This window comes from Danio rerio, chromosome 10 (assembly GCF_052040795.2).
Source record: "Danio rerio strain M-AB ecotype USA chromosome 10, GRCz13ab, whole genome shotgun sequence".
Classification (NCBI taxonomy): Eukaryota; Metazoa; Chordata; class Actinopteri; order Cypriniformes; family Danionidae; genus Danio; species Danio rerio.
The window spans coordinates 41,022,678-41,038,582 of record NC_141030.1 but is presented as its reverse complement, the minus strand read 5'-3'; the positions used below and the strand labels follow the sequence as shown (position 1 = coordinate 41,038,582).

At 33.8% G+C, this 15,905-nt stretch overlaps 2 protein-coding genes across 7 annotated transcripts in view; both read right to left on the bottom strand.

Annotated features, from left to right (window-relative positions):
• The window catches only part of cuedc1a (CUE domain containing 1a), a 529,149-nt gene that overhangs the window by 342,318 nt on the left and 170,926 nt on the right, over positions 1 to 15,905 (bottom strand). The gene's annotated exons all lie outside the window — the stretch shown is intronic.
• The window catches only part of nf1b (neurofibromin 1b), a 130,584-nt gene that overhangs the window by 75,479 nt on the left and 39,200 nt on the right, over positions 1 to 15,905 (bottom strand). For 3 of the 6 annotated variants that reach the window (XR_015501394.1, XR_015501395.1, XM_087271160.1), the window contains exons 27-35: positions 13,895 to 14,056; positions 13,673 to 13,776; positions 11,529 to 11,664; positions 9,791 to 9,853; positions 6,760 to 6,918; positions 6,285 to 6,382; positions 4,674 to 4,820; positions 2,014 to 2,160; positions 1,176 to 1,286 (exon numbers count right to left, since the gene is read on the bottom strand). Coding sequence is in view for 2 of the 6 variants with exons in the window: in XM_087271160.1 (XP_087127286.1) it covers positions 1,176 to 1,286; positions 2,014 to 2,160; positions 4,674 to 4,820; positions 6,285 to 6,382; positions 6,760 to 6,918; positions 9,791 to 9,853; positions 11,529 to 11,664; positions 13,673 to 13,776; positions 13,895 to 14,056 (1,127 nt within the window). In the remaining 4 variants the exon portion in view is untranslated. The remainder of the gene's footprint in view (positions 1 to 1,175; positions 1,287 to 2,013; positions 2,161 to 4,673; positions 4,821 to 6,284; positions 6,383 to 6,759; positions 6,919 to 9,790; positions 9,854 to 11,528; positions 11,665 to 13,672; positions 13,777 to 13,894; positions 14,057 to 15,905) is intronic. The other 3 variants (XR_015501396.1, XR_015501397.1, XM_087271162.1) reach the window with 1 other exon arrangement.

Below are 15,905 nucleotides of genomic sequence, written 5' to 3'. Positions count from 1 at the left end.
TGAAATATTTTTAAATACATTCGATTTCTGATCTTCTCCATATGTACACTCCTTTGCGCTCTCTGACATCATTTACTGCTGAACTATTATCCGTTTTTAATTCAAGATAAGCTCATTTGGTGGTAGGTCTTTTAGCTGTGGAATTCCTTACCTTTGCACATTCGCCAGCTGGACACAAGTTTCCATTTTAAATCTCATTTCGATGATCTGAAGGTTTAATATGCGGTTTAATGTGCTTTTAATGCTTGTGTTTTATGTTATGCTACTGTAAGCATCTTGAAATGTGCCTATGAATATAAGACATTATTATTATTATTATTACCTCATACTTCAGTTTCTTAGCAAATCTTTCAACCAATCAAATGCTCTCTAGTGTCTGACATGTCCTGCCCCCTCCAAGATGCTATTGCTGTAAGCGCTTGAGTTCAATCACTCTCACTAGTAAAGCTGTGATAATAACAAAATGCTATTGGCTGTTTTTTTAAGAGGGAGAGGGTTACTGTATGCCCCGCCCTGTCTTTATGTTTCAGTTCAAATCACGTCACACATTAAACAAAAATGCACATTTCACAGCACTTCTGGTACTTTTAACAGACCCTTTTCACATTTAAAGGTTCCTCAGTAGCGGAAGTCGTCATAGTTGGGGAAACTTAGAACGCAGTGAATGGGAAAATACAACAAATAATTTTTTTACAATCTTATTTGCTCAAATAATAAAAAAACAAAAATCCAAATTATAAAGACTTTCAGAAAAGGTAAAAAAAAAAATTGTGTGAGACTGATGACGGCAGTGATAATAAAAGAATAACGTCAAATTTACTCTCTGCCCCATAGACTCTGCATTAGTAACGTCTCGCATATGCGATAATTCGTTTTGTTATTTGAAGCTAACATGATATTCTACATACATAAATACATATAAATATTCATATGTTTTCTAAAAAATGTAAATATTAAAAACTTAAAGATTTAAGATGCTGATGGACGTTAAACAGGCTTGTGAAAAGGGTCCATTCATTGCTGTTAGGCAACCGTTACAATGTATTTAATGTAAAATGTAATGTTTAATGTAATCAACAAAGGTGAATCTCTGTCGTTAGTTACAGTTCCTGTTTGAAACAATAAAACTTCCAAAAGAATGCTGTTTGCTTTTTTTTTCAATCAAAAAGTCTTACCTGCGCGTCACATAGTAAAACACAGGGTTTCCGTTCTTTGATGTTCCAGCCTGGTAGAAGATGTGTAGAGTCTTCAATGCTTTGAACTCTTCTTTCTCATGGACCTGGTGCCTAAAGAAACAGAAGAACAGTTAATAAATGAAAAACTTCAAATATGCTTTAGAGCAGTGTTTCTAAACCATGTTCCTTAAGGACCACCAGCTCTGCACATTTGCCACGTATCTTTAAAAAAAACCCACCTGATTCAGATCATCAACTCATTAGCAGAGACTGAAGGACCTGTAAAGGGTGTGACAGACAAAAGACACATCCAAAACATGCAGTGTTGGTGGTCCTTCAGACCAGTCCTTTAGAGGATAATAAAATCAGACTTCGCAACAAAAAACAAACAAACAATAAATGTATTTAATTGTAATTTATTCAATTGTAATAATTCAAATAATAATAAATAATTATTATCAAAATATTTTTAAAACAACATTAATTCATTTTATTGATAATAATTAATAAAAATGTGTTATAAGTATTTTGTTGTTTACTAGGTAATTGGTCTTGTTTTCCAATTTACCTCAGATAACTGCTGTGTATTTTTCTTACTCTATTATCAAGTGGTCAATTTAATGAACATAAATAAAAACAAATTAATTAATTAATTTCTAATAACAGTTTTTTTGTATTTGCCATAGTTACAACGCAATATATTTTATTACTTATTTTGCAAGATACTAGTATTCAACTTCAATGTTAACTAGACAAATTCGGTAATTGGGCAAGTTATTGGATAACAGTGGTTTGTTGTTACAATATTTATTTTTTTTTTCCATCCAGCAATTTTTACCTTGTCATGAACTCCTCAAATTTGGAGCTGGTAAGATTCAAACTGGACCAGTGAGTATCTGCCACAGGTTTGTGTTCTGGGGGACCCAGGTAAGCGAGCAGGGTGGCCATCTTATCAAAAGGCCTTCTTCCGACTGCTTTATGATCCCTGAGGATTAGGAAAGATTATACATCAATCACCAGAATCTTCATTGAGAATCTGAAAATCATAACCAATAATGTGCTTACTTTGCAATATTTTTTATAAAATTAAAATAAATCATGCCAGTCAGTCAATATAGTAGCACAATCAAACAACCAGACGAGACAGAAACTAGCTGAGAATGGAAAGTAAAATTGCAAATCAGCATCCAGGCAATATATACAGATTTGAATGAGCACCAAACTGAATTCCAAGAATCTAATCCTACGAATTGCTCAACCCCCATTTGTACAACTGGCCTAATGTGCAGGAAGAAAACACGAGTCTAGAGCTGTGTTTGACAGAATGGGTCCTGATTTACTTTAAAATTCTGTTTGATTAAAATACTATAATAAATACACCACATGGACTAAAGACATCCAAACAAAACAAAATCTAGACATTTTGTCACAAGATGTGACCATAGAAGAACAGACTGCCCAAATATATCCGTTATAAAATCTTAAAATTGCATGTATTGTACGCATTTAAGTACATTTAGCCCACAGCACATAACATAAATTTAAACATAGTAAATTTTGCTGCAAAATACACATACAGATTACAAATTTTATATCAAAACCAATTTTTTCTTTAGGTTTAAGTTTTAAAAATAACAGTGTGCATGTTGAATGTGACCAATTATGCAAAAATCAGCTTTATATGGGGTTTAAGCACAGTTGTGTGGCAACAATTTGTAAAATTAGCCAGCTTGTAATGGTAAAAATGTTTTAATTTTTTTTTTTAAATCACTCTTGTTAAAAACGATGAAAAAAAAGTCTGCAAAAACTTGCTGGCTGTTTCTCAATACCAAGTATGCAAAGTTCAGACTTGCGTCCTTGGAAATTCAGACTTGCCAAGTTCACATTTGGAAGAACGAACTACAGAGGATGCAAGGACACAAGTCGGAACTTCTTCAAATGGAACGGCAGCGTACTTTATAACGTCGCTTACCTCACCATGGATTCATATATAAAAGGACGGCCCTGTAATTAACATTATATTAATATTATAAATCTACATTTTTGATTTTACAAAAAATCAAAAGTTTAAAATTTGACAAAATGTAAACATAAATCCATATGAATGTAAAGTAAAATGAGTTATTATACACAGACACGTGTGATTATCAGATTTAATAAACTACAATGGTAACGTTAATTATTCAAGTATATACACAATAAGAAATAAAGATTACGATGGTAAACAAAGACAAACATCGTACAACACAGTAACATAAAGACAATTATAAAAGGTAACAAAATAATACTGTCAAAATAATACACCTGAGAACAAATAATAGATTTATAAGACCAAAAACTGTCCGTTAGATATTCACATGATGAATTAAATATCATGTTTTAATTACAATGGAGATATGAGATTCAGCGGTACATCCGAGATGGACTGGCCGAAGTGAAGCTGCTCTCTGCGGGGGAGGTGATGATGGAGCTCCCGCTGGAAGACGCGCTATCTTTGTGAATAAACTGCCGATTTAAATACAACTACATTCCCGCCTGAAAAACTCTTAAAACTTTATTTTGTGACACAGCACAGTAAAGGTGTATTTTTAAAACCATTCTCCACCATTAGCGTTTGCTGGTTTAGCTGCAATGGGATACCTGAGTTTCGCAAGTTGGCACAAGTCACCTCTCGATGCATCCTTGGCCAAAGGGGCAGAGCAAGTACACATCTGGGAATTTTATCTGTACTTGGCAAGATGTGAACTTTGAATTGGAACAGTACTTTGGCGACGGTTGATGACTTTCACAAGGACACAAGAACACAAGTACAGACAAGAACGCATATCGAGAAACAGCCTTTGATTGACATTCTCCCTTTGTACGTGTCATCAGAGGGGGAAAGCCCCGCCTACTAGTGACCATCTCTCCCTCATTAGTTCAATTCAAATTTATTTCTATAGCAATTTTGCAATGTACATTGTGTCAAAGCAGCTTAACATAGACGATTATAGTAACTTAACTGTGTGAGTTCAGTTTTCAGAGTTTCAGTTCAGTTTAGTTCAGTTCAATGTGGTTTAAGTTTCACTGCTGAAATTCTAAACACTGAAGACCAAATCCATCGATACATAGCTTCAAATGTCCCAAACCAAGCAGGCAAGTGTCATTAGCAATAGACATTAGTCTTGTCTTTGAATCTGCCACTATGCTTACACATATGCATTTGTAGCTCCACTCTTTTTTGTAAAGAGCACAATCTCATTTAAATTTAAAGTGACAGTCACCAAAATGGCACAATTAGGATCAAAGCCTAAAACGGGCAGTTCTAAAGAGTTATAAAACATTATTTGGTATTTGGAGCTAAAACCTCACATAAACACTGATGAGGACATCAGAGACTTATCTTTTAAAAAGGGGTATAATAGGTCCCCTTTAAGAGAATGCTAAATGTATTTTTTATTTTGTCCTGAATGACACCAATCAAAAGAAAAAACTATAAGAAAAAACAGAGCCGCTCACCTGTTGCTAGATAAATACTGGCCAATTTTTTCTTGATTGTTCCACAGCAGTCTGTGCAGAGCCAGAACGTTCCCATCACTAATAAAGGACAGGCTATGGTTGAGAGAGTCGCTAGCAGGGCAATCAGAGGCGATGTCCAGGAAAAATCTAGGAGGAAAACACAAAGATTAACCTAGCCACTGACAGAATTTAAATCCTGAAGATTGATAATCACTTTCTAAAGCAACAATGACATCAGTACTGAAGCGTTAGATCACACAAAAAAGAAAGTTAATTTTATTTATCAATCGTTTCAGTCCCCTGAGACCTTCATTCATCTTCAGAGCACAAATTAAGATGTTTTAGATCAAATCTAAGAGCTCTCAGACTCTCCATAGACAGCAATGGTCCAAACGAGACATTCAAAGTCCAGAAGAGGAATTAAAAACATCCTCAAAACATGTCAAGTATCTTTAGTGGTTCAACTGTAATCAAACGAAGCTCCAAGAACTGTTTTGTTCACCCAAAAAAAAAAAAATCAAAATGATTTTGTTTGCCAGGTCAAGGGGGATACATTTAAACCACAGAAAATGCAAAAATTCACATGTAACTAGCATAAAAAGACTATTTAGGATGTTTTCAGCAGTTTTACCGACTTTAAAATGCTGTTTATTATATTATGTGCCCTTTTTCTATTCAAAAAATAATACTACTGATAAAAAAAACAGTGCTCCCTCAAATAAACCGGATTATCTGCTCTGTATCAGATAATGATGTGCGTTTACTACAGGAAATACGCACTAAATGCACATCTTGATTACCTGACAAAGAACAGAAGACAAAGTAGTTTTTACTTTTTATTTGGTGCACAAAAGTGTTCTTGGAGCTTCGTATGATTACAGTTGAAGTCATATCAAACATTTTGACAATATTTTCCATTCCTTTTATGGACTTTAAACATCATGTGACCATTTCTACCAACAGAGGATGAGGGAGCACTCTTATTCCATCTTAATTTGAACAAAGGTCTCCAGGATTTGAAACAACATAAAGGTGAGTAGTTAATAACAGAATTTTTATTTTTGGTTGAACTAACACTAACACGCCAGCGGAGAAATTAAAATGGTCGTGCCCAACTGAGTCTGGTTCTCTCAAGGTTTTTTTTCTTCACTCCCATCAGGTGAAGTTTTTTTTTCCCTCTCCGCTGTCGCCACTGCCTCGCATGGTTCAGGATTGGTAGAGCTACGCATCGATGAATTTGCTCTTCAGTGTTTGAACTCTCAGTAATGATTAAATCACACTGAACTGAGCTAAACTGAACTGAACTGAACTTAAACACTAAAACCTGAACCACACTGTTCCAGTTACTGAACCACACTGTTCCAGTTACTATGATCATTTATGTGAAGCTGCTTTGACACAATCTACATTGTAAAAGCGCTATACAAATAAAGCTGAATTGAATTGAACTTTAAACTGAACTGAATCATGTTGAACTAACTAGAACACTACCAGATTTCTACCATTATTTTGTTTGATTTACTGAATATGTTCCACTGTGATAAATGTTTATTGTCTGACTTTAATTATTTGCCTGTTTCTACTTATAAAGCACTTCTTAAATGAACTTACCTTCTGGCAGCATCAAAATTACTCTTCACAAAGTCATTGAAAGGCCTCATGTGCTCCTCTTTTGTGAACAAAACATGGTTGGCAATACTTTGGAGAATCTGCAGAGGGGTGAGAAATTCAATAATTGAAGTCAATCCTGTAGTGTCTGATCTTGATTTGATGGTCTAAAACGGGGGTACTTAAGTTCAAAGGTCAAGGGAGATACATTTAAACCACAGGAAAAAAAAGACTATTTAGGATGTTTTCAGCCGTTTTACCGACTTTAAAATGCTGTTTATTACATTATGTGCCCTAAATTATGTGCCTTTCTATTAAAAAAATAATACTGATCACAATAATAAATAAACAGCAGATTAAAACTTTGATTATAAAACAGATATGTTGAGCACTACTAAATATAGGCCAATATTATATTTTACATGAAGACAATATCTGAAATGTATGCTAGTAGCTCTGCGCAGACAAAAATTCACACCTTGGACATGAGTTTTAGGCCTCTTTCTATCCTAGGCTGAGGTTTTTTGTCAAGAATCCCAGCCTCGTATGGAGAGACTATAGCTGGATTCACGAATCGCAAGAACATGGCACTGCCTACAGCTCCAATGCTGTTCTGAGGAAAACGCTGGCTCACGACCTGAAACCAAAACACACAAACACAAAAGCAGATAAGAAGAATTTTACACCTGGAGAACCATGGCACCATTTCATCAAGATTTACAAAGCAGATCCACAATCTCACAATTTTCAAGTGCAATTTAAAGCTAAACCAGACAAACTTTAGTTTACGGGAGGTGTAGTTAATCAATTGATAATAATAAGTGGATTAATAGATAGTGATTAGGGCTGCACAATAAAAAAAAAATCGCTAAATTTTGTTATCATGATAATAGCATATGCAATAAACGTAATCGAAGAGGTGTGATAAATTACATTTACTCTATTGGTTATCTAAATTCGACCAATCAGATGACTTACTATCTCTATCCCCACCTTTCCAGTAGTTGCTGTTCTACTATTAGAGCAGCCTAAAGGTGATCCCAGAGTTAAAAATAAACACTTATGGCTTGAGTCGAGATGTGAGGAAAATGACAACAGCCAATCATGACCATTGCTGTGTATGGAGGATGAGGGAGCTCTCTGATTTCATCTTAAATCTCTTAATTTGTGGTCCAAAAATGAATGAAAGTTTGAGTGAACTATCACTTTAAGGGAATTATTTTTAAATGTGAATCTACCAAAAAAGGTAGAACATGTATTTATTTAAAGGGGACCTATTAGGCAAAAATCACTTGTATAAGTACAATTTTTAAACTCAGTTGTGTGGGCATCAGTGTGTGAATATACCCAGTCTCTAATAATAAAATGTATTAATCCTATTTTTTTATGAACACATTTGATAAAAACAGCCTGGAAAAACACTTTAATTGACATTCTCCCTTTGTACATCAGAGGGGGAAAACTCAGTGCATTAAGGACAACCTTAGACAGCCCTGAGTGAAGCCTGGTTTATACTCGACAAGTACGCTAGTTCGCTTTTTGCTTTTATTCTTGCCATATTAAAAAATTTATTTGTAGAGCAACCCATGTTCTGTTGTCACTAATATTTTAATAAACTTTAAGAGGTAGAACTGTCTGAGATATGAAAATATTTTAAAGGTTATAAAAATCTTTATAATCAATTGAGAATATAATTAATTAAAATAATGAATAAAAATCACTTTAAAAAATTTTGAACGATGTTAATGATATGTTGTAATTCCGGAATGTTCCTACTTCTCTGTTTATCCGCTCGACTTTACGTTGGGTGTCTTTTGACCGCACCCAGTTGTTTTATAGAATATCACAACGGTGAACGCTTCAAGTATAAGTATAAGTCTCGTTCGTTTCGTCAGGAGCACGCGCAGTTAGCAGAGATGCACGACGCAATGCCAGACAGAAATATAAAACCAGCTTGGGAAGCAGTGGGAAATTGCACTGGTTTCAATTGGAAGTTGGAAATGCAATTAGATCTGTTTCTTTTAACATCATTAAATAAATAAATTATTGAAAAACAGAGTTAATAAACATTGCATTTTTCAAGGGAAATGTTATATTGCAAGAAAAATATCAACAATATTCAACAAAATTACACTAACTGACTTAAGTCTTGTCGCCTATCCAAGTTTTAGGAACAACAAATAATAACTTGACTTCTAGTTGATCATTTGGTATCAAAAGTGGCTTATATGAAAGATTACGCTTATTTGACCAAAATAAATGCCTTGATTTTTGATGATTTATTTAGGACAGTAAGTTTAAATAAATTAGTAAAAGTCTTGTCACTTAACAGAAATAATCTCCAGTATAGAATATAAAGTCAAGCTGCAGTGGAAAAAGAATGAATATTGTGTTTGACTCCCATGAGCTTGGACGACTACATCCATACATCTCTGCAGCGACTCAAATAACTTATTAAAGACATCTGAAATGGCAAAGAAAGTGTTCTTGCAGGACTCAAGATTCTTTAGAATCATCTTTAATGTCTCCTCCTTCATCTTACCCCATTACTCACCTTTACTTTGATGTGGAGACTTAAGTATGAGGAGCGCTATCCTGCTGAAGAATTTTCCCTCTCCTGTGGTTTGTAATGTAATGGGCAGCACAAATGTCTCGATACCTCAAAGTGTTGATGTTGCCATCCACTCTGCAGACCTCTCGCACGCCCTCATACTGAATGTAACCCCAAACCATGATTTTTCCTTAACCAAACTTGACTGATTTCTATCAGACTCTTAGGTCGATGTGGGATCCAATAGGTCTTCTGCAGTATTTGTGATGATTGGGATTGGGATCTACCTTCTGCCACTTTTCCAAATTATCAACTAAAAGTCAAGTTATTATTTGTTGCTCTTAGAACTGGGATCAACGACACAACTTCTGTCATGTAGCATAAGGCGTATTTGTCCAGTATCATGCAGCCCTAATAATGATGGAAGTATCTGAATGAAATGGCACCAGAGGCTTTACAGTTAAAAGTGTAGAAAGCAGTTTTTAAGCCATTAAACAGTTGAATGATGGCGGAGGTCTTCACCAGTGACCTTTAAGAGTGTTAGAGGAGAAAAAAAGTGAGAAGCAAAGCATTAAAACTACAGAGAAATGTGTTTTACTTGGGTTGAACGATCAAGCGTGAAATCATTCAGGCATTCAGGAAGAGAGTTTGTTCTCAAATTGAACTACCCACAATGCACCACTGCATTCAACGCCCTGATAATTTCCAATCCTCAGACCTAAGAGTGGCGGCTCATGCAAAGATGATGCCCGGAGCTACAGAGTTTGCTGTTGTTGTTGTTGTTTTGGTGTTTGTGCTAAGAGGTTCATTCAGTGAAAGCTTCAGCTTGCCAAAAATCAGGAAATTAGTAGCTATGATTTAATGTAATGACAGTAATGCAGGCAAGAGGTGCACAAGAGTCTCGGATTAATGAAGTGAATCGGGACAGGAAGCAGATACGTCCGCCATTCACACTTACTGCTTTCCTCACTTCCTTTCTGTCTTTGACAGAGGCTTTAGACAGGAGAGAGTGACATGTAGCCTACAGGACAGAAATGAGCACAAACAAGTCACAGCACAAGCTAACACACACTCACCAGCAGGCCCACATGAAATACACATCTTACATATTTAAAACATTGAAAAAATAAATAAATGAATAAATAAATAAATAAATAAACAAATAAATAAGTACATAAATATTTATTTATTTAATTATATTTTATTTAAAATACGCAAATAATTTAAATCTAATTTAATAAAGTTTTCAGCTATCAATGAGTGCATAAAATACTGTTTAAAATTTTGGGACCAGTGAAAAATCCTTTATGCGAAAAAGGGATGCCTTTAATTGTCCAACAACACAGTAAATATATTATTACAATAAAAATGTTTTGTGATTAATATTTTTGAAAATACAATTTATTTCTGTAAAGTAACCTGCTTTTTTTTTAGAATTATTAATTTTATTATTATTTTTGATGAATAGGAAGTTCAAAAGAACAGCATTTACATGAAGTACAAATATCTGGCAACCTTAAAAACGTATTTACTGTTATTTTTGATCAATTTGTTTAAAAAATAAAATGACTAACCCAAATAGTTAGAATTTGTTCTATATTTTTATAATGTCTGCAAAAATACTTTTAATTTAATAAATACAATTAAGATGACTTCTTTATACACTGTACATATACTATATAAACTTTTTCACAAATTCATTAAGTTCATGAAAACAGTTTCTGAGTGGACCTCCTCCTTACATACAAAGGGACTGATGTCAAATATACATTTGAAATAAACCAGTTCTATGAGGAAACATGCACAGTTTGAAAAGACAGCAATTTTGAAGATGTTTCTTTAGCAGCATTCCTTTATGAGGTTCTTGCTTCTGTTGAACAAGTCTTTTGGCCCTAATGACCTTCCATATCTCTATAGTATCAGCACAATTGTATTAACTCAATAATAAATCAGGCTGACATTATATAATCAAAGTGATTGTTCAGATTTGTTAGCACTTGAAGGTGAGTAAATAGAGAGTACTTTTCGTTTTTGTGTGAACTATCCCTTTAAGAACTTACACACAGGGTTTCTACAGTTTTCACCCATCAAATTTAGGACTTATTAAAGACCTTTTAAGACCATAATAAATGAAATATGGACTTATACAAGGCTAAAAGCTTAGGACTTTTTCTAATGGGCTGGTTGGACTGGTGAAAAAGATTTTTACTTGCTTCATTAAAAATTCACATATTTATTTATTTCCTATAAAATGTATCCACATATTTTAAAATATGTATCGAAACAAAGAAAATCTAGCTGTATAAATACACCTTTTCCCCGAAACACTTGTCTTAGTTTTAAAAACTAACTAAATGTATGCCCGATACAATGTCTGTCCAGGTCAGTCTCCTCACAAGGTAGCTATAAATAAATACATGAAGAACTTTTAATCAAACATTATAATAAGGAAGATAATTAAACCCTATTAGTAAACAGAGCTAATAATAAAAAAAGCTAATAAATAAAACTCTTTTGGAATTTAAGACCTCACTGACACCCTATTTTAAAAGGTTTAATTCAACACTCAAGGCAGATTATATTTAACAGTAGGAAAATCATCATACACGTTTACATGAGCACACAGTCATTCACCGAAGCAAACTCCACCGTGGAATTACAACATTCAGGACATTCTCTGTGTTCATCACCCTCACCTGAAAGAGACAGTGACAGACGCTGCGCAGCTGAGGAGGAAACTCTCCAGATGAACTGATTATGGCCTTAAAAAAGCGTTCAGTCATTCGAAGCAGATTCCGCTGGTTCTCCTCCAAATTTTCACCATTTTCAAGTCTACAGGAAGAAAACAAACCAATCAACCTTCAAGCAGAAACCAAACAACAAATGCGCTTGTCTGCTGAATTTACTGGAGAGTGTGACAATGCACAGTCTAAAAGAGTTTATCACATTAAAGCACACAAAAACACTCAATTAAGTGAAGGTTCATAAACTAATTTCGAGGAGCACGTGATATGATTGAGCACGACTGGCTGCTCATCTGTAATCAGGCATAATCCAATCAGAATGATCCTATCTCACAGTAAATAGATACATTTTTCCCTACTGCTCTATCTTTGTTTTGGAAGATTCCCCACTTCCACCCTATCTCCTCCTCTTCTAAGGGGAGCTCTCTAGACTCACCCGATCACCGATCCTCTTATATGCTTATTGACACGATGGGAGCTCTGGGCTCAAGTATCTCCGAGCTCAGGGTTCTCTCCCGGGACAGCATGCCAAACCTGCTATTAACGCTAAGCATATCTAAGTGGGAACTCTTGAAAACAATCTATTTTAAATGTATATTATTATTATATATATATATATATATATATATATATATATATATATATATATATATATATATATATATATTATATATTATTTACAAAGAACTTTATCATTTGTAAAATTATGTTGCAGATACAGTGCTCAACTAAATCGAGTCCACAATATATTAACATACATTTTTTATATATTTTGTTGCATTTGAACAAAACAGATTTATTTGACGGATATATTTTTTTAAAATAATCTTTTAATCATCGAACATATTAGGAATATAAAGATAATATGTTTAAATTCAAGCAAAATCTTGGGGGAAAATTACAAACTACAAAATTTCAACAATTTTATATTTCTTTTGCTTCTCTTGAATTTTGCTCTTTTAAAATTTTTTTTTTCTGTTTAATATTTTTCCCTAACATATACTTCTGGGTGTACTTATTTTAGACCATTATCATAAGTTATTTTGTTAGATAAGCTCCAGACTTGGCCCTATCACTGACTAATATATTGTAGATCCACAAATATAAAATTGTAAAGCTTCCTATAAAAAATATTAATTTAAATGAGAGATATGTGATGGGTGTACGCATACGTGTTGAGCACTGTACATTTATTTATTTTTATAACTATTAATTCATTTAAATAATTTTGTTCATTAATAGCAGGTGTTCAAGCACAAACAAAGTTTAAATAAAATGTAATGATTAATTATATGTACTGCTCGGTGTTTATACTGCAGGGCTGTTGAATGCTTAATTTTGATTGGTCGATGGTTTATATTTAATCTTAGACCAAAGCAAGTTGAGAAATCAGTATTTGGTGAAAAAAAATGATTTTTAATCACTACAATTGCCACTTTTTGCAAAATAAATAAAAAATAAAAAGTCTGAATGATAATAATTTAATTTAAAATGTATTTATTCTATAACAAATAACATTTATTCTATAAAATAAATCCAGAGAACAGCCCAATGGAAACAGATACCGTGGGTACGGAAAGTATTCAGACTTTTCATAGCAAATACAACCTGTATATAATGTTCATAGTACATCCATCTGTAAATATCACCATAGTTTTTCTGTAACTGCACTTTATAACTTATACCTGTATCCAGCACTTGCTGCTATTGAACTGCTGGTTAGACCTAAACTGCATTTCATTGCCTTGTAGTTCTACATGTGTAAAGACAATAAAGTTGAATCTAATCTAATCTAATCTAATCTAATCTAATCTAATCTAATCTAATCTAATGTGGTAGAGTTCAACTCAAAGCCACTTTTGTGGCGACATAAAATAAAAATAAAAATCTTTATTCAAGCATTTATCAACAAATATCAATCACATAATGTTTATAAGCTCAGTTATGCTAAAGGTTTGTAATCCAAATGAATGGAAATTTCATATGCAATCAGAATACATCAATATTATTTGTTAGGCCTTAATATTTTTTTTGGGTGCAAGTGACAGGTTCATTCACAGCAGTTCCTGATTTTAAAGCCCAGTGGGAACTGATACCTGGTAGGATCCACCTCAAAGCTCAGCATGTGCCACTCGGTGCCCGCAATCACACTTCTCAACAGCGGCTCCAGCAGCTTTTGCAGATATGTGGCTCCATACACCTGAAAGCAGAAGCAGACGCACAGGCAAATGATGGGGATTAAGTTTAGCTGTGGATTTCCCTCTGTGAATGATCATTTGACTTCAAGTGCATGCCAGGGGAAGCGTAGAGAAAAACACCTTAAAGCAGAACGTCATGATTTTACTGGCCAGGCTGTTGCCACGGAACAACGTTTGCATGGAATCCGCCAACTCCACCTCTTTAGAGAACATATTCCACAGGAGCTGATATAACAGATGCCTCGAGTCGAAGAGAGTTACCAGAACACGTGCCAGTTCATCCTGGAAAACAAACAAACAGCACACTAACTATAGGAAACAGAGATGTTGATCTAGGGCTGGACATGTAATGTAATGTATTTTTTATTTAGTGCCATGTCAGCAACCAAGGCTATCTTCATGGCAGGAATCTTTCAACAATAAATATACATTTTAAAAATCAACAAACAAAATAAAACATAAATTAAATAAGATTTTTTGTGTTAATACATGATAAAAATTCTAAAATCTTTTCTGGTTCCACTTTGTCAAAAATGTCCTTAAAAGAGTTAATTTCATAAAAAGTCCTTCTGGAATCAGTAAAAGCAGGACAGTCCAGTAAAATATGTTTTACAGTAATAGGAGTTTTGCAGCACAAACACTGAGTGGGGTTTTCACCTTGGAGCAAAAATCCATGTGTAATTCTCGTATGCCCAATACAGCCCTAGGGCTGGACAATAAGGCCAAATCTAATATACAGTTGAAGTCAGACTTATTAATCCTCATGAATTATTAGCCCCTTCTCTATATTTTTCCCAAATTTCTGTTTAATGAAAATAAGTTTTTTCTTCCCAACACATTTCTAAACATAATAGTTTTAATAACTCATTTCTAATAACTGATTTCTTTTATCTTTGCCATGATGACAGTACACAATATTTTACTAGATATTTTCTAGATACTAGTATTCAGTTTAATGGTTTAATAAGGTTACTTAGGCAAGTTTAGGTAATTAGCCAAATCCTTGTATAACAGTGGTTTGTTCAGTAGACAATATGAACACAAAATATTTTATGTTTTGTAAATATACATCCTTTCCTGTCATTTTGTAGCACAATATGCTGCCTTCGTTTCCAGGGAGGCCCATGCATATTTTAACAAGACAATACAAAACCACATTCTGCACACATTACAAGTCCTGGCTGTGGAGGAAGAGGATACAGGTATGTTACTGGCCTGCCTGCAGTCCCGACCCGTCCCCAATAGAGAATGTGTGGCGCATTTTTAAGTGCAAAATGTTACAACGAAGACCCCGTAAAGATCCCCACCTTAAGAGTTGCTTGCAGGAAGAATAGGACAAAATCACATCTGAAACACTTCATCACTTGATGTCTTCAGTCTATAAACGTCTTTTAAGTGGTGTGAAAAGAAATGGCAACATTACAAAGTAGTAAACACTTTACTGTTCCAAATTGTTTTGAAATATGTTGCAAGAACCAAAATTGGAATACCTGTTTGTTTTGAAAAAACTATGAGGAACACATTAAATAATGTTTGTTGTATTGTCTGCAATGAAACACAAGTCAAAGTAAAGTTAGAAATAACTACTTTTTTTCTTTTTCTAAATTGCCCTAACTTATTCTGATTTGGCGTTGTAAAATTGTAAAAGTTGTAAAAAGTTGTAAAATCCAGAAGAAAAAATTGTATAAAAATATTATAGGAAACACTGTGAAAAATTCCTTGCTCTGTTAAACATCTTTTAGAAAAATATTTTAAAAAGAAAAAAAAAAATTTAACTGGAGGGCGAATAACTTTGAGTTCAACTGTACTAAGTGACATATTTCTTAAGGTTAATTCGCCCCCCAAAAAAGTAAGCTTATGTTATTAATTACCCTCAAGTTATTCCAAACCCTGAGACCTTTGTTCATCTTCAGAATATCAATAAAGATTTTTTTTAAGATATGGTTCTGATTCGATTAAAGTCCATAATAACTTTATTTAACCATTTCTTCTACTCGTTGTCAGTTTATTGCGCACATTAATGAAAACTGCGCGCTGTTGTGTTGCAATGCTTTGCATCCAATTATTAATCAAAAAGTATTTAAATATCATCTACCACAAATGTTTTTTTTTAGTAATTAATCTAGAAATC